This window comes from Diplotaxodon limnothrissa, linkage group LG8, assembly GCF_057381915.1.
Source record: "Diplotaxodon limnothrissa isolate DT_005_m linkage group LG8, D_limnothrissa_male_GT1.1, whole genome shotgun sequence".
In the NCBI taxonomy this organism is placed as follows: Eukaryota; Metazoa; Chordata; class Actinopteri; order Cichliformes; family Cichlidae; genus Diplotaxodon; species Diplotaxodon limnothrissa.
Window position 1 is genome coordinate 28,988,433 of NC_140603.1, and position 18,951 is coordinate 29,007,383.

Consider the following 18,951-nt stretch of genomic DNA (forward strand, 5'->3'; position numbering starts at 1 on the left):
AACAAAACTGGGACAAAAGAGAATCTTATGACTGGAAAAAGGGTCGGCTGTTATTGCCCACTGCCCCCAGCTGAACACTGGTTTTACTGGGCAGCTCCCAGTTGTGATTGTGTGTATTTATTTGCATGTCGAGTTCACATTTTCACCAAACGGCTGGACCGAATAAGTCACGCTGAAATGTGGGACAGATGTTGTTGCACCATCACTGTAACACAGTTACTGTACAGTAAATCCCAGCAGGTATTGCAGCAGATGACCAGCAGTGCTCAGCCTGGTAAGATACAGCGTCTCTTTGCCCCACATACAAACTCCCACCACCTCCCCCTTTACTGCATATTGTGTTTGCAGAAGGCTTCACATAATTTAAAGTGACAAGCCCCTGTCTCGACATTCCCTCCGTCTCTCCTGATCCCCCCACCCCCACTGCCTCTGTTTTATAACCTTCTTTTCTTTCCTGCCATGGATACACACCGGTATGTTGCTGAAGAATTACATCTGTGACCACCTCGGACGCTTTTCTTTCAGACAGTACAGCTACAAATATTTCTGTTGCCAGGCTGAATCCACAGACTGGCAACATTTCGGATTCACAGGCGCGAATGCAGACGAGTCATGGTGATGCACACCCCGACCCCGACCATTTCCAGAACCGTGGAACTTTGAACACCATGGGAACTTTCTGAGTGGTGTTTACTCAGCATGGCACTATCATTATGCAGCTTTAGATGGATTTCTAATAAAATAAGCATAAATTATACATGCAAGGGCATCTGTAGCTTCAAGCTGTATGACAGTTTCTTAACTTTGAGTTTATAAAGTCAAAAGTCTTGCTTTAGTGCATCTGTGCTGCTCGGCAGGTCAATAAGAGGACCCGACGGGACAGATCAATAATGCACAGAGGCTCCGGCCGTCGAACGCTACACTACAGGGCCTGTAATTTACAGTTTGTTTGTAGTCCACCGCCGGTACATTATGTACCTGTGTGTCTCGATGCATCACTCCCACTCCCATTAGCTGCAGAATAAAGTCAGGGGATGTGGCTGAAAACTCAACAGATAACCTCTGATCAGATTGAAGCTCTGTATTTGATTCAAATACCACGGGGTCAGCGTCCTTGCTGTGTTTTATCAGATCCTCCTGCAGTGCTGCTGCTGTTTACTTTCTTCCTCTCTCTCTCTCTTTAGAGGGTTTAAACACTTTCATCATGCACAGCACAGAGCTGCTATCCCTTAAAAGTGGAAACAAGCACCAAAATCTGAGAGTTTACCCTGATGCCATTCATTAGAAAAACCCCATCAGCAGCTTGAATTTTCTTGAATTGTCAAAATAACCATCGAGCAGCTATTTTACTGCAGAATTTTGACATTTCTGAAGTTTCACTGATGATCTCTTTATTTCTGACCATGACTAAGTCAAATTTATTCCCCAGAGCTTCCTTTACTTATTTCTTTTAATGTAAATCATCACAAACCTGCAATGGATCCATCCTGGGGATGAACCTCCCACCTCAACCCTTCATCATCAGCTGCTCTTTGTTATGCAGTATGGCCCTCGAAGAACAGCAGCTATCTAAGCGAAGCCTTTCAGTTGAAGAATTTTGCCAACAAGTGGATTCTTTTATTGATTAACTTCACTTTTATAACTGAAACCTGACTGTCAGTGCTGTGCTCTCTGTTAAGGTGGCAGAGCAGATATATTCCCTCAATCCTCTTTCATGTGATTGATGATTTTCTTTGGCACAAAAAAAGGCCAAGACCTCAAAGCCAAAAGCTAAAAATGAAATACTCTGACAGGGTTTGCAGTAAAGGTTGAAATTAGAAACAATTTCCACAAATGAACCTTTTTATTTATATACTGTGCAGGAGAGTGAAATATTTCTGCTTCATCCTCTTACCAAACATTTCAAAACATGTGGTCCGGGTCATAAACTCAATGAGCACATTAGTAAGTCAGGTGTATCCTGTTCCTTATCCTCTCCCTGCACATTATTTTCCTTTCTGTGTCTCCTTATAACTTGTGCATAAATAATGAAACTAAGCCTGTTCACTCATGCAAACAGCGCGCCGACTGTAACGGATCACCTCCACGAGGCCAGCCGTGCTTTATGCGTCAGCGGTCACAAGGGGGCACTAAACTGTTCCCCATGCACGGAGACTTCATTCCCATTCATGTCACTGTTTCCTTGACAGACTTTGACACGTGTGTGAGGCAGCGCTGCTGTCATGTGATAGCGAGAGATTTTGCTGTTCGACAGTTTTTTCTTTCGCCTCTGGGTTCCTGGGATAGTTGCAGTTGTTGGAATAGACAGATGTTCCCACTGTTTTCACACGGGGTATTTTGCCTGAGGTGTGTTTGTGTAACAGAACGACAGCAGTGTGTGTGTGTGTGTGTGTGTGTGTGTGTGTATAGGGGGAGAGAACAGAGTGTTTTGTTGTGTACTGTGCAGGTTGCTGAAGGACAAAGTGAGTTTTTATGGCTGTTACTGCAGTATCATCGTTGGCCCTCACATTAACACTCACTGCTGACAAGCCTCAAGGTCCAAACTATTAACTACAGCATGTTTAGACAGTTGGATCAGTGATATCAGAGATAACCACCTCATTCACTCACAGCCCAATGAGCAGATTAAAGCACATCTGCCTGTCCATTCTTTTACCAGCTGACTATAAACAGCATGTACAGTACATGCTACTGGAGTCTTATAATGCTCATGGAATGAAAGCTCGAATGGTGGAATAACAAATTACATTTATTACATTTAATTTTTATTACATTAAAATCAAAAATCTCTTTCATAAGAGTGTACTTTCCAAGAATCATGAGCAATAACAATTAAACACAGAAATGGCCTTAAATTTGTGGAGTTCTTACTGATCTGCTGTTTGGGACAGATGGAAAGAATCTTAAGACCTAAAACAATAACTTCCCACACATTTTTGATGAATGCAATTCAGTAAGCGAGACAAGAATAACCTTATGAATGATAACATACAGGTGGTTGCGTGCAACACATGACACAGCGGACATAATGCATATTGACTGCTATTTTGTTGCTAAATCTTTTGCATTGTTTTTAAGCAGCTATTAACCTCCGAGTTCAAATATCTGTTCGGGTGTAAAGGGATGAATCCGTGCCAGTTCATCCGATGGCTCCCACCTGACCATCACAGACTTGGTTGGGAAAGATGGCCAGAATAAAACAAAGATTCAGGCTCCTGTTGTCATTCCCCCCAAAATGTTAAAATCCCATTAGCTTTAATTATCAACTAATCAAGAACTAATGATTTTTTAGGTAAATCTGTGATGGTCAGGTGGGAAATGTTTTAAAATGTTGATGAACTGAGATGGAATGACTCCAATTTCAAGTGAGTTTCTCTCTCGTGCAGCTGCTTTTCCTGTGGTATCGTGTGTACTGGTGCACATGAGCCTGAAAATCATGCCACTGTTTTCAGATTTCATCGTAAGACATGATCTTGTTACCAAAGACATTTTTCACTGTCTCACCATTCACTCTTTAAATTCCCCTCCCTTCCATCTTCTGGCTGCAGGTCGAGAGAAGAGAAAGGGTCCCATGATCTCTGCCGGCGATGCCGAGTTCCCCCGGGATTACCACACCCTGGCTGCCACTGGTGGCCGCGGGGCCCGACGGTTCCTCGACAACAGCAACGGGGGCTTCACGTCGTCCTCGCTGGACCGCCGGCACAACTCTGTGGCCGCCAAGAGCCTGGAGGCCCTGAACAGCATCCACAAGGCTGACATAGAGCGTCAGCGAGACGCCATCATGGACCTCCAGAAAAACAAGTTCTCCAACAGCCCCAGCAGCATGTCACAGGGCTCCCCCGCTGCGGGCCGACAGGTACTTTCACACTTTCTGCTCTGACGTGAACAAACCAAAAAGAAACAATGAGCGGACGAATACTTCCCTTTGTGACATGAGTAATTATAACTGCAGCAGTGGTGGTCTTGGCACTTTAATCCTTGTTAATTCTACTTATAATGAGCTAAATCTCTCGCATTCACTCCCAATTTCCATAAAAATAGAAGGTGGGATTATTTTCCTGTTTCCATCAATCCTCCTGAGGACGATTGGTGCAGGATACACCACCTTCATCGTGACTCATACTGTTTATCTTAGCAGGCGGAAAGAAGTTTCTAATCAGTCGGCTGCAGTTTATGTGGTTTCTTTTATAGTTTGTCAGGAAATCGAGCGAACAGTCCTGCGAGAATACCTACAGAAGGCAGCGTGCATACGCAAAATGATGAAGGGAACTCAAATGGCAGGTTTTTTAAGTCACAGTAGACACTTTGCTTTCACTGTGAGCTTCTGTCTTGTCACTGATGACAACAGCTGAGGTTATTGGAGTTAACTAAAATGAAAATAAACCAGGCGTGAAAAAAAAAAACACATTATAAGAATAAAAACTAGAATTCTGAAATCAACAAAAACCACCTGAAACCAGATTTTACTGCCCTGTCACTTTAATAAAAGTCATTTATCAATCCAACTCAATTCAACAACTTAAACATGACTCCATTTTTTTTAACTCCGACCATCCAATCTACCAATCGTTTTTACTCAGAGATCGTGTGTTTAAATTCAGAAGACAGAAATTCGATATTTATTTTTACCTTCTCTTGTATAAAACTATACAAAGGGTCAGTTAAGGTTTGCTCTGCTGCCTTGGTGGGGGACTAATTAAATCGACACCGTATACTTCACCTAGTATGCTCAAACCCACCTCCTCCGGCTCCTTTCGATTTTGTGTAGCAGCTCTACTCCGAGCCTCTCCTGAAGGAGCTGCTCACCCTGTCTCTAAGGGAGAGCCCAGACAGCCTTTGGAGGAAGCTCATTTCTGCCACGATCCTACTCTTTTGGCACGCACAGCTTGTGGCCATAGACGAGGGCAGGAACATGGCTGTTTGTGTTTCACAACTTCCTCTCATTACCACAGCAGACTGATACAGCATCCACACCACTGCAGAAGCTGTGCAAATACATCTGTCAGTGTCCCGCTCCACTCACTTCTCACTTGTAAACCAGAGATACTCCAGGCAGGAGAGGGCAATCCAGCCCTTTCCAGTGGAGAATCACAGCTCAGACTCAGAGGGGCTAATTCTCTTTCCATGTGCTTCACACTTGGCTGCTCCAAATCGCCCCAGCGCAAGCTAGAGGTCACGTTTGATGAAGTCAGGAGGCAAGGATCGTCTGCAAAAAGAAAAGAGGATGATATCCTCTGCCTCTGCTCCCAGCAAATGTGTTCGGTATCGCTGACAGGGCAGCATGTCACAATTCAAATCATAAATATATCCATACATATCCATATCATATGAAAGGAAATATATAAGACATTGGAATAAAATTAGTTTGACAGTGACTTTCATCCATGTAGCCAGCCCCTACGCGAACAGATCAGAAAAAGTAAATGAATTCAGTACAAAAAGCAAAATAATTGGTGGTCATAGGGAACAAAAATACACCATCTGTTAAAGTTATTGATGGTTTTCTGGTCCTGTGCAACATTTTAATTGGTCAACAGATTTCTAGGATTGAACTAGGACTGATTCAGTGGTTTTAGAACCTCCCAGTAAGGACTTGTTTCCTTATGAAGTCCTAATTTGATCAATAAAAGCTCATATCATGTATGGATTATGACACAGAGCCACATCCACAGTTTTATACAAATCTAGAGGGGGGTGCATCCTCGGGGGAGGTAAGAGTGCTCTCCGAGGGCTGTCGGCTTCTACATGTGAACATTTTCTTCCTGAGAGATAATAGCAGCACATCAGCGGGCCTGCAAACCCAAACAAGAGCATTATGTGGCGAGACGCCTCTGGGGCTTTAGACACACGGATGCAGTGGAGGCATGTTTACGACCTGCTCGCTGGGCCAGAAATGGCCACCTTCTCAGCGGTTATTACCTGAAAAACGTCAGCAATAGAATATGGAGAAAAGAATTGAAGTGAGACAGCGAGCGAATGTCAAAATGTGAGACACCTCCCTTCATCAAATCTCCTCCCTCCCTTTGCTCTGTCTTTTTTTTCTTTGCTTCATATTCTCAGCTTCACTCTGCCATCCATCAACGCATGCTCTCATTTGATACCTGTGACAGATGGTCTGCTGCAGCTCTTCTCTGTTCGGCTTTAGGGAATAACATTCAGCCATAGGGGCTTATTTTCAGTCTTTCTCAGAAGGAGATGATGTCATATCTAAAATGCGGGGCTGGAGCAAACAGCACCTGCCGGGGCTACAAAAGTAAAGAAAAACCGCCGTTCCTCTAATGGCCACTTGAGTCTGGTTTCAAAAACGAGTCAATCCCGACAGACTTAAAATGTTAAAATGTACAACTTTACAGTGGAAATAGACATTTTCAAAACCCAATGTGTCATGTCACGTTGCTATGTCCATTTTTCATAGTCTGTAGGGTCATTTGTGTCATGAATAGATTCATTTATCAGTTTTCTGATTTTTACCCCTGGTGGCTGGAACATGTACACTATCTATAGAGACCAAACATACTTTTAGGGATGTAAAGTTGAAAATTTTAACTTGGGGTTTATTTTGGTTTTCCAGAAAACCTCTGCTGGCCATTAGAGGAACTACAGTTTATTTCACTTCCATCTTGACTTTTTTTGCATTTATCTTTATTAGCACCCAAGGTTTCTCTAAGTTATAAAAGCAATAGATCCAATAAATTTAGTCCTTTGTCAGGACACATCGTCATGTAAACTTTAAAAAGATCCTTCTGTACTCAATCCTGGTGCCAACCAGTGTGATGCTGTACCTTATTAGTGAAGGAAGAAGCCTGAATGACTAATACGAATGGTCAGCTGAGCTGACCTGGATCTGTTGCCTGAGAGAAAGTCAGAGGGACTAAAATGTCTCTGGGTTTCATGAGAGGCTTTTCCAGGGTCACAGAACTGGACTTGGCCTAACTTTGGTTTTCTGTGCAGGAGAAATGAGGGCAAATCCAGGTAGGGTGCAAGCATGCCATCCAACTCACTGCAAGCCGAGTCGCTCTGACCGGCTGTTGTTTAAAGAAAGCTCCAACATATAAAGGAGGGCCAGAATCCAAAGTGCTTGTTGAACCCCCAAGTTAAGGTCAGGCTGTCCTCATTCTTATGGGGAAAAAATGTGCAGATTTGTCAAAGGCTCTAGTGTGTCCTAGTTATACAGAAGACATTCCTGCACCGAGTTCTGGAATTACTGAGATAGTGCTGTCAGTTTTAACACATTATTTTTCTGCAGCAAACGGGTGCATTTTACCCCAAACAGGATTATTATATAGGCCAAAGTCTGCATTTGGAGCTTTGCAGGCTGGTGGTGACATCAGTTGCAGGTTTGTCTGTTAGGTTCCCATCCCATCAGAACATTTACTTTCCACGTTGTTTGGCATTTCTTTCACTTGCCAATTTTAGCTTTTCTTTCACTTCTTTTTAGTGCTTTAGAGACTAAAACTCGGTTAGAATTGGAAAAACATTGTGGTTTTTATAAAAACCTTCAGGAGAGAAATGAAAGAAAAGACAAAAATCCCTTCACAACAATATCCCTCCTTATTAATAAATGATGGTTTGGGAATGACGATCCCACCTACCAACACTATAACCCAGTTTGTGAATGAGCCACGCCGGCGGTTGTAACAAAACAGCAAAGACCAACCTGGTTGTTGACCATCAAACATCTTTACATAGGCTTCCTTTGTCTCTGAACTTGGACTGTTATCGCTCTGCATCCAGTGTTCCCATTGGATGAAGGCACTTGGTATATAACGGCGTGATGAAAGCTGGATCTGACCATAAAACATCCTCATCTGATTACAAAAAAATGGCTAACAACTTGATATTCACAAGTTGTTGGACAATAAGCGCCACCTGCTTTAGTGTTTTATTCAAGAAGATATGAAAGTAGTGATTGAGCCCATAAACAAAAGTGTTTCCTGAGGTCAAAGATTCATAGTTTTCCCATAGACTTCTATAAAGTCTGATCACTTTTTGCAACCGGACCGATAACCGCCCTGCTAGCCATGAGAAAGAATGTGTTATTAAGGTAATTCTGGATGGGCTTGACTTTTGAGACTCAGAAGCAATGTTCCCTCTAATTTTTCACGTGTCTGAGCGAACACACAAACTCCCTGAGCGTCCCTTGGACCACTGTGAGCAACAGCAGACGTGTGCACTGTGGTCACGCCAGCATCCAATCCATCCAAGATACATGGTTTATTAAAATAATCAAATTACAGCATTTACATTTATTTTTTAATTAACTGCTTTAGCCCACTTACAAAGAAAATGTAAAAAAAAACTTGTTCATGACCTGTGTAGCATGTTAACACCATTGGAAGTAAAAATAACTTGAACTCCAATTTTGAAAACACAACTTTCTTTTTTTTTTATTTTTTATTTTTTTATAAAGCTCTGACTTGTATTATGAGTCTGTGGTCTGGGAGAGAGTCTGTAACTCTGCAAAATACAGTATATATTGACCAATGTTGGGCAATTAATTATATAGTTACTTCTTCAAAAAAGTAACTGAGTTATGCAAACAACATTTTTTGCAGCTGTTTACCTAAAAATGCAGCCAAGGCGTTTTTTTTTTAAATAAACATTTCAAACTATTTACAGAACAATCAGCTGTTCTGCATCAAATTATTTGTGCCACTCCTAAAAATAATTTCTGTCCACTATGAGATGAAGGACAACAACAGCCTGATACCTGCAGGCCTGACAGCAGCAGATGTATCACTGCTGTAACACCTGTAACACTCAGCAGTCACCTCATGGTGTCTAACAGTTTGGTCAGGACTGGACTGGGACAAAAAATCGGCCCGGGCATTTTGACTAGAGACCGGCCCCCCAGGTATTATAGGAAAAGCCATAAAGCCTTTGAATGAAAACAGACACTGTTGTGACAGTGATGTACAGTCTTGTTGGTATATGTATGATTTCTATACATTTTACATCAGATAAAAACTTTGGTTGTAAGATTCAGATAATTATTTAATAAAAGTGAGACATTTTAAATGAGAATAAGAAAGAAAACTATTTCCCTGTGCCCCCCTTTTCCCTGTTTCCCTACCTGCCCCCCTGGCAGCACTTTGCTAGATCCGCCCCTGCACAGTTACCAGCTGTCAGCTACATAAAAAAAAGGATCCTGGTGTTATTTGTCTCTCAGAAACAGTTCATAACTCCCCTTCAACTCATTTATGTCACCTAAAAGGTAAACCTGTTTCTCCATCACCTGTTCAGCTCTGATGATTCAGTAAGGACATCTCCTGGTTTCATCTTCATGTTTCCCTCTCACCACATATCCAAACCGACATCATGACCAGCAGCTTTTACAGCTGTGGCTCCAGCAAACATCAGCTGATACTAGAAATTAATATTAAATAAATTCTAACAACAGTTGATTAAGCTTAAACGTGCTGCTGTTGTTTAGCGCCACATCCACCGTTTCCTCTTTCTGGCGCAAAGTGGGATAAACAAACAAGAGAGGAAAGCCGATCAGCTGATCATTAATCAGTTTCATGATTGAAGTAGCAACAGGAGAGGGAGGAGGAGAGAATGAGAGGAGAAGAGGCAGCTGCAGCGTAACAACAGAATAAATCCAGCTTTGTGTCTTTTTCCATTCTAGCTGAAGTTCGGGACAAACTGTTCCTTTTCACCTCAACACGAAACGCGTAGTATTTTCTTTGAATACGAGATGATTCCGTCTTTTTACGGGATGGTTGGCAACTCTACTAACTAACCTTATGAATAAAATAAAGTTCACTATCAGTAACATAGCACCCACCCAGCTGTATAGAAACTCTGTCATGCTAGCTAGTACGCAGTACGAAAAAGTCAGCACAATGAAAATAAACCTAAACTTGGTTTATATCTGACCCAGATAGACTGCAGTCATAACTTCTTACCTGAAGTTCAGTTCACCTGACGCTCGGACCAGCGGCTGCCTCGGGTCTCTCCTCCTGCCTCCCCTTTCTCTCATCCTGCTGGCCTCCACCACTTGCCAATGTTACTGAATCTGAGGAAGCACTGCCACCACCAAACAACTGAGTTATTTTTACACTCCGACCAGCATCTGGCCAATCCACCACCTTTAATTGTTTATATCGTTACAAAGAAAAAAAAGTCACCGGGCCACCGAGCAAATGCCCAATATGCCCGATGGCCAATCCAGCTATGGTCGTGCTATCAGGTAACCCTTCGCGTACCAACTGTGGCACGCGTGCCGAGGGTTGCCGACCCCTAGTATATACGAATGTGAATCGCATTATTGGCTGGACTATGGGGTAAGGTGGCATTGTTCTAATCTCATACGGGAGCAGCCAGTCACTGACTAACACTGCAAAACAGAATTGTTAAAGTTTTAATTTTAATTTCAATTCAGGTTAGATTTTTTTTTGTGCGCAACACAGATTTTCTGTGCGCAGAGACAGTGCCAGCAGTGCACAATTGTGCACACGCGCAGCTTAGAGGGAACATTGCTCAGAAGCATGCCCTTGTTTTATCTACAGTCTGTGGTTTACTGTAACTTCAGAGTCAGCGTCTGACCATTTTCCAAACCAAGTAAGCTGGGTTGTTTTCAGATGTTTGAATTGTTTTCAAATGCTCCGTATTTTCCTTCTCCTCAGTTGATTGTTGCGTTGAGAATACCCCTTCAGTCTTATATCTTCCAAAAAGAACCAGTCTGCATACTGTATCATAATATTAGTGTGGAACGGGTTATTTAGTATTCGTATGTACATCCATCCATCTGATCGCGTGGGCAGCAGTTTAAGCAGAGACAGCCACGCCTCCCTCTCCCCACCCACCACTTCTAGCTGTCCTGGGACACTGAGGCATTCCCAGGGCAACAAACTCAATCTCTCCAGCCTGTCCTGTGTCTGCTCCTGGTTCTCTTGCCAGATGGGTATGCCCAAAGCACCTCACCTATAAGAACGTGTCCTCTGTGCCCCTCCCAAATGCCCAAGCCTATCTCTTAGCCCAGGCACATTTATGTATTATCACCTAAAGCAAAGAATTGCTGAAAATATCACAAATACTTTCAGATGTATTCTAGTCCCGACCTCGTGAACTTTGTCTGTTGAGCAATGAGCAGCTGTGCTATTAATGTCTCCTACAGTCTGTGGCGTCATCCCTGTTTACAGCAGAGGAGTCCTTCCTCCTCTTTGCTCTGTGGCGGGCGGCTAATGCACAGACTGATTGATTACCTGTCCTGATTCCAGCTCTGTATTTAACACAGGCTGAAACTGATCTTCTCACATCACCCCCCTCCATGTGCTGCGTTTATTTACCCAGACCACACCTTCTTTCTACTGATGAAACAGGGTGGACCGAGGGAGAGGGAGAGAGAGATGGAGAAACAGGTGGAGTCTGCTGTCGTCATGGCAACCCACCGTTTCCCCATATAAGGCAACTGAGTGATATCATATGGTTGGCAATGCCTGGGCTTTGGAAGGAGGCACACGCTGTACTGAGTGAGAGGCGGCAGCAGCGGGAGAGAGAAGGAGCAACAAGGAGGGAGGGGTCGTTTTATCGTCTCTGTCCGGGATGGAGGGGGGCGAGATAGAGTGACAAACACAAGAGGACAGAGAGAGAGAGAGAGAGGAGGAAGAGGAGGAGGAGGAGGAGGGGTAGGAAGACGTGCTAACTGCCTCTTAGGCGCTACTACGGGCACCGGCGAGGGGGGACTCTGGCGGATTCTCGGGGCAAGGGAAAGACACACACACCAACACACACACACACGGAGAAGCCGCAGTGGAGAAAAAATGGAGAGGGGGGAGGAGGAAGAGGGAGGCGTGTGGAGCGGGAGGATGCGCCGTCATTAAGTAGAAACGGTAACTCACTCTTTTTCCTGTGTGGTGCTGCCATGACTGTGACGCTTGGAAGGTGATGGAGAGGAGGGTGGTGGAGTAAAAGTAAAGGTGTGTGTGTGTGTGTGTGCTCCTCATGTATGTGGATGCAAAGCCAGGTAGAGCTGATGAGTGCACACACCTCTTGTGTTTGTGTGTGTGTGTGTGTGTGTGTGTGTGTGTGTGTGTTTTTAGAGGGGAGGGTCCAGTTGTTGTCATGTAGTCAGGTGAGGGTCAGGTGTGTCCGAGGTGCCGCAGTGATGCATGTGTGGACGCGTGTGAGGCTGGGAGTGCACATGTGTTGATGTGTTTGGGCTTGGAGAAGGAAACAGAGTGATGTGAGGGAGGGAGGCGGGGGTGACGGGGGCACAAAGATGGCTAGTTGGCATGCAGGTCAGGCGTGCACATCTCTCTCTGCTCATCCCTCTCTTTCCTTTCTACGAGTCCTGCCTGTCTCAGCGTGTATGTGCGCCTTGGGATTTCAGCTCAAGTGACTGAGAAATATTGCAGGCAGTAATCACCGAGTCACAGTGCATAGGGGGCCTGTTTGCGTTAGATGAGACAGGTTTTATGTTCCAAAAAATGTCCGCTTGTTGGTGCATTAAATTATCTGTGGAGTGACTTGGCGGTGGATTCCTTTTCTTTTCTTTTCGCCACTCCAATTTAAGGCGAATAAACGTGGCGAGCAGGTGATTACCCAGCACACAGCTCGGTGCGAATGGGAACGTGTCAGAGATTAGAACACAATGGGTGCTTGACTTTGCAATTATCAGATGTTTGTTGCTGTTGCTGTAATTCACACGAGAACCTGGGAGAAGGACGGTGACATTAACGCCTATTTTCCTCCTGCTGACGTGTAATTATGAAGCCGGCGCGCAAAAGTGCCTCCGAGCTGAAAATGTGAAGCCAGCTGGAGGTTAGAGGTTGTAAGCTCTACATATAGAGAAATAATCCTTGACAGGATTAAGTTTCTTTGGAGAGAAATAGTCAGAAAGTGAAATTGGGATACATGAATTTTATTTTGATGCCAACCTTTTGATGACGAGAGGGTAAATTCAGGCAGGATGGCGATTAAACCAGAGTTTTTCCTACATCCTCTTCCTGCCGCTTGCATTGTAATGAAAAGTTTTTACTTACTGGGGTTTAAATTACTCGAGCATAGCAGACATTTCTGCGTATCAAATAATCAGAAAATGAATAACTTTTATTATCAAATAAAGAAACCACACTCGCTGGAGTTTTTAGGAGAAAAATATGCATACTAAATGTGCTTATGTGTGCAGCTACCCCCCCATAAGCCCATTCTCAGCCAGGAAAACCCCTGTGTATGAGATATATTGCAATATTTTATATGAAAGCAACATGTGGGAGCAATAAAATCTGTACTGATTACATTTAAAAGCAGTTTCACACAACAGAGCAAGTGTTGAAGAGGATAAAGCTTTAGCCATCCTTATTTTCTTCATTTTTATGGGCTAAATTTCAAATAAGCCAGTATTTAAACACACATTTAATCACATATTCTACCTGTCATATGATCAATGCTAAACTTGAATGAAAATGGAAAAGGAGGAAGTTAAAAGCTCCCTCTGAGATTTCTTCATTTGATGAAGTTGTAATATTTGAAGATGTGTTATGGTCAGTATTGATATAAAGGTTTCTTCCTTCCATATTATACTGGAATATTGATTTCTATCCAGTATTCTATATAATTAAGCTGAAATCTCCTACATTTTGAATATCAGACCTGTAAGTCACTGAATGGTGATTTAATGGCCACAAAGACTGTTTGGGAAGAAGATTCAAGGGTAACACATGAGGCTGATGATGGGAACAGGCTTTATTGAGTCATCAGTGATATGAGGTGATGATGATGTTCTTTAGTTATACCAACATAGCTGCTCATTGGCTCATAGGAAACGCCGGCAATACAATAGGACTCATTTCTAGCAGATGAGGGGAAATGCAATCCAAATAAATCCAACACCCTGATTACGGCTGGATGGGGAGAATGTAGGACGGCTCTTTGCGATGGGAACAAAACTGTTCAAACCTCTATTGTAAGTCTTTATGAACAAAAAGCAGCGCTGCTTCTTGAACTCAGCACGATGTCTAAATAGAAAGACGAGTAGGTTCAAAATTCTTCCCTTGATTTCTGCACGTTGAACCAATAAAAACACGAGCTGTCGGGCGTTTTTTTTTTTATACCATTAAGCATCGTACAACTTCAATCAGAGCACAGCAGAGGAGAAACGATGTTGCCTCTGTAGTTTGTTGGAGTATATAGTCAGTATTACACACATGGCTCTTTTATGCTCCATGTTTTTGAAAATTGCAAACGACTGCCTTCTTCCTGATGACGTCGTGTGCGTTGTGTAAGACGCCCTGCGTGCTTCCCTGGGGAGGAGTGAGCAGTTTACCAGATCGCTCAGGCACGATGTTATGACTCTAATATGTCACAGTGACCTTTAACAAATAAGGCCAGGAGATTAATCAAATTTGACTTTCAGTTCTGGTTTCTGGCTTCAACTGGTTATAAAATCCAAATAATTGTGATTAAAGACTTCAACTGCAAAACTAACTGTAGGTAAACCTGTGGAAGGGTTAATAAGAGTTGCATTTGTCTCCTGGTCACTTGGGGCCTTTCACCTAATTTGAAAACTGACAGCCAAATCACCGCTTTCTATTGGCTTCCCTTTGCCTCCATCAGTATGACATCATTTGACAGAGATGGCCACCTTCGCCAGAAAGGCTTTATGGTTAAAAAACAGGTGCTAGTCTTTGCTTTTTTGCTCCCTATCAGAGTACTCTGTGTCCCCAACAGAGCTTCTTTTATCCATTTACTCTCCAAACGAATTTTATTTAAAATGATAAAATGCTTGTGCGTCTGTCTCTTGGATCCTTCTGATCATATAGATAAGATAAAAAAGCAGAAGAGAAAGCAAAAAAACGAATACATTTGGATTAAAAATGTGGTTGTGTGAGTGTTAAATGTTTGATTGGAAGTGTCTGAGTTAGGCTGAGGCACACTGAGGCTGGGTGGCATGAGATCAGGTACAGCATGATGGCTCTGTTTTGGTCACCAGGCTTGGAGAGCGGCCTGGAAGCCTCACACTGCTCAGAAATCTGGGTCACGACAGCCCACAGGCCTGTTGAGGTCTTTGTTTCCTCTGCCCTGCTTCCTTCACTCCATATTTAAAAACAGCGAGATGAATTTTGCAAAGTTTAAACTTGAGTTTCCAGGAGAGACAAGAGAAAATACTGGGGATCTATACAGCTCCCAGAACAGCTGCTCAAACAAGAATTAAGTTCCACCTACACCTTCATTTTAATTATTAAGGGAATTTGTTATTTCAAAGCTCTCACCGCGTTTTAATGAAGTTTAGATGCACCGACAGAAAGAAACCCACCTGTGCTTTATTAAAAACACCCCAAACTGCAAGTCGGTATTCAAATTAAAAGCCCTGAAAGCACATTTTCTCAATCAGCTTCTGACTGGGAACGAAGCGCTCCAGAGTGAACAGTTTCTGCTTTTTACATGACAGATTTTCTATATTTCTGTTTTGTTTTTGCTCCGCTCGTCTCACTGGTGTTCAGTGTGAAAAGGTGCTTCCACGTATGTCCACCCACCAGTCAGTATTTTTGGCAGCTTTTTAAACAGAAATGCCAAATGACAGTTGTGTGCTTGTTTTTGAGAGTGGAAGTCTCAGCAAACTAGAGGTCATTGTGTTTGAGGCTGAGACACCTCTGAGCATGTTCACATTCCCACTCATGAGTAGTCATTGTGGAAAAATGTTCTCATAAACATATCTGCTGTGGCAGGTACCAGCACAAAGGTCATATTCGGTATTTTGTAAAGTCTTTATACGTGGCAGGTTTGGGGATGAGTGCGATCCAGTCACAGACTGTATGAAAAAGATGGTTTTGCAGATTTTCACCACCGTATAAGACTTGTAATTCTGCCTCAGGGTCACGGGGGGTCTGGAGCCTAAGCCTGATGCCGGGCTACACCCTGGATAGATCACCAGCAGGGTCAACCGAGAGAATTCAATTCATTTGGATGCAATTCAGTTTTACTTTCAGTGCCAAACCACTACAACGGTCAACTCAAGGCTGTTTATACAATACAGTAATAAAGAGAAACCCAAAACAAACAAATAATCAAGTGAGCAAGCACTTGGTGACAGTTGGAAAGAAAAACCTCGTTTTAACAGGAAGATCCTGGCTCAGGGAGGGGCAGCCAGTTGGGGACTAATCACCAATCACCTTTTTGTGTGGAGTTCGTGGCTTCCTTCCACAGTCCGAAGACATACAGGTGGGGTTAGCTTAACCAATCATTCTAAATAGTTGTCTATGCCTTTTTTTTTTTTGCCTCTCATTGTGTCTAATAAGCACCAATACTGGATTTTCTTTTATGTTTCTTTGTCCATTCATTTCTGGAGGCAAACAGTGATGTAAAAAAAAAAGCTCCCCTTAGTTGTCTTAAACCTAAAGTAATGAGTCTGTAGGGAGTAGAAGTAAAACGTTCTCAGAAAAGCAGATACTCAAGTAAAGTACAAATTCCTGGAAAAATGAAGTATTTGTTAGGGTCCACCTCTGCTGGAAAGCTGTAGTTTTTTTTTTCTAGTTACCTGTAACTAGTTAACTGGTTTTCTAGGGTTTCCATCTCCCTGCTCCCTCCCATCCTGCTGTTTCTCTCATATAACTGCTTTACTTCAGTTATGATTGATTGGACTGAACGTTTGTTTAATTTCACCCAAGTTGACAGATCTTCTATGAAACACAGTCTGCACACTAAATCTGTAGTGTGGCTTTTTTACAGTCTTCCTTACTTCACCCCAAACCAGTCACTGCAGATGGCCCCGCCCCTCACTGAGCCTGGTTCTACCAGAGGTTTCTTCCTGTTAAATAGGAGTTTTTCTTTCCCACTGTCACCAAGTGTTAGCTTATATGGGGCCATGTGGTTATTGAGGTTTATACTCCATTATTGTAAGTTCTTTAGCTTAGAATATGATTTCAAGGAGCAACATGGCAGCTCATAACAACAAGCTAATTACTGCATAGACACTCCAGCTAAATGCTGAATGAAGCAGTTGCTCTCTGAGCTGTTGTTTTCACCATTTCAGGTGTCCTTATGACAAAGATGCATTGAAGAGTGAGAATAAATAGCGGCAATTCGAGCCACATGTGTGATTTTTTTTTCTTTCTAGAATTGTACAATGGGTAGCTCAGTGCAGTTGGAAAGATAATTATTGATTTCATCTTCTGGAATCAATAACTCATATTTGAAATATTGTAGAAATACAAACAATGTCTCTTTCCAGCTGTAGACAACGAGTTGTAACATCTTTCATCAAAATTCTCTGATCTGGACAATTTGATGAGAAAGTGTGCAGAATGAGAGATGTGTCCTGAAGTGCAACATCAGAAAAACTGAAAAAGTACAACAAACTTCTATATATGAGATAAAATCATTTCACACATCACTGTTGGTCTCCTGCTGTTTATTGTAGAAAACTGTTGGGGGAAAAAAAAACACTTTTTCCCATTTAATTCCATTTAGGAAAATATTTGTCACACTGTATAACTTCAGTTATCTAATGTCATTAAAATGACTTCACACATCAGTAGTCTTGTGAATATGCCTGCCAGATTAGGCCATAACATCTGGAATCCCCAAACCCTCCTCACACACTAAATGGGGTGGCTGTAGCTCAGGAGGTAGAGCAGGTCCTCCATGAATTAGAAAGGTGGTGGTTCTATCTTTGGCTGCTCGAGTGTGCATGCCAAAGTGTCCTTGGGCAAAATACTCAACCCCAAGATACTCATGTATGTGAATGTTGGATAGAAAGCACTTAGGTGTAGAAATAAGCGCTTGGGTGAATGAGGAGTGTTGTACAAAGTGTTTTGAGAACTTATGTATAGTAGAAGAGTCCTGTATAGGAACTGGGATTTTACCATTTAAATAGGAAGACCTAGTCAAATAGATTTTTTTGAAACATGCTGTAAACATGTTGGACATTTTAACATGGAAGTCTTTTGGAACTGGCCTCACGTGACCATTAGAGGAACTTTTTTGGCTTTATTTTTTCATCTGGGAGGTTGTCAGATCCATTTTCTGCTTGTCCAGCAAGGGGGTGTGGCTAATTCTAGGTGTCATTGATGTCATGGGCTGTGAGGTGGGGCAAACACAGGACAATTCACCTGTCTACAGTAAGCATGTAGTTTTTGTCATGTTTTCTGAATTAGGTGCAAGTGCAACGAATTTGATACTCTAGTTACGTGAGAGTTTCACGACTCTTCTGTGATCCTGACTTTTTAAAAATAAAATCTGTCCATAATCTGGCAGACAGGCATATAAAGACCTGGCAAAGCATTCAAAAACACCTCTGTGGTAGATTCAGCTACAGCAAGTGAACCTAGGATCACATTTGTTTCGCACTGTGTTGACTTTTTCTCTGGACTTTAACTTTGTTGCTTCCTTTTGTAGTCATGAATATTTGATGCCATGCAGCAGTGTTGTAAAGCACTGGGGCAACTGCATTACTATGATCAGTTCTGCACACTCACTTCTCCTGAAATTGTTGCAAATCGTTTGTTGTCACAGCTTTTTGTAGATTTTTTAGAGTTCTGTATTGAAGACAGTGCAAACTGAGATCTGAGCGTGAGAAGATAGCTTTGCAAACACGGCGCTCTGTGATATATTAGAATGCACTGAAAGGTAATTGAGCTGGGAGCAGTTAGGAGAGGTGTGTTCTTCCACATGAGTAATGATTTATTGTAGTAATGTAGACGGTAATCATACAGCACAAAGTAATTGTGGAGAGGGAGTTACGCTTCTCAACTCAGTGCTGCTTTATTTTGTAAACAGCTAATAGCCAAAATTTGCTGTGCTTTAATATTTTTCCCTTTAACCTTTGTTCTTGACTTGACTTGGTTATAAGTCAGACATTCATCATTTACTGTTGACTCAACCTCTCACAGAGGCCTGACATCAATCAGATATTACTGAGATGTGTTGTCAAATAGCAATAAAATGCAATTATTAAACATGTGACCTCTGGCTTGGAAAGCTCCGTGTTGTTGATTTTAAAAGCTTACT

General features: G+C 42.5%; 1 protein-coding gene across 1 annotated transcript in view; it reads left to right on the forward strand.

Annotated features, from left to right (window-relative positions):
- Nucleotides 1-252: 252 nt before the first annotated feature.
- The window catches only part of srcin1b (SRC kinase signaling inhibitor 1b), an 82,261-nt gene continuing 63,562 nt past the window's right edge, over nucleotides 253-18,951 (forward strand). The window contains exons 1-2 of the mRNA XM_085361065.1: nucleotides 253-274; nucleotides 3,549-3,856. Of these exons, the coding sequence (XP_085217191.1) occupies nucleotides 253-274; nucleotides 3,549-3,856 (330 nt within the window). The remainder of the gene's footprint in view (nucleotides 275-3,548; nucleotides 3,857-18,951) is intronic.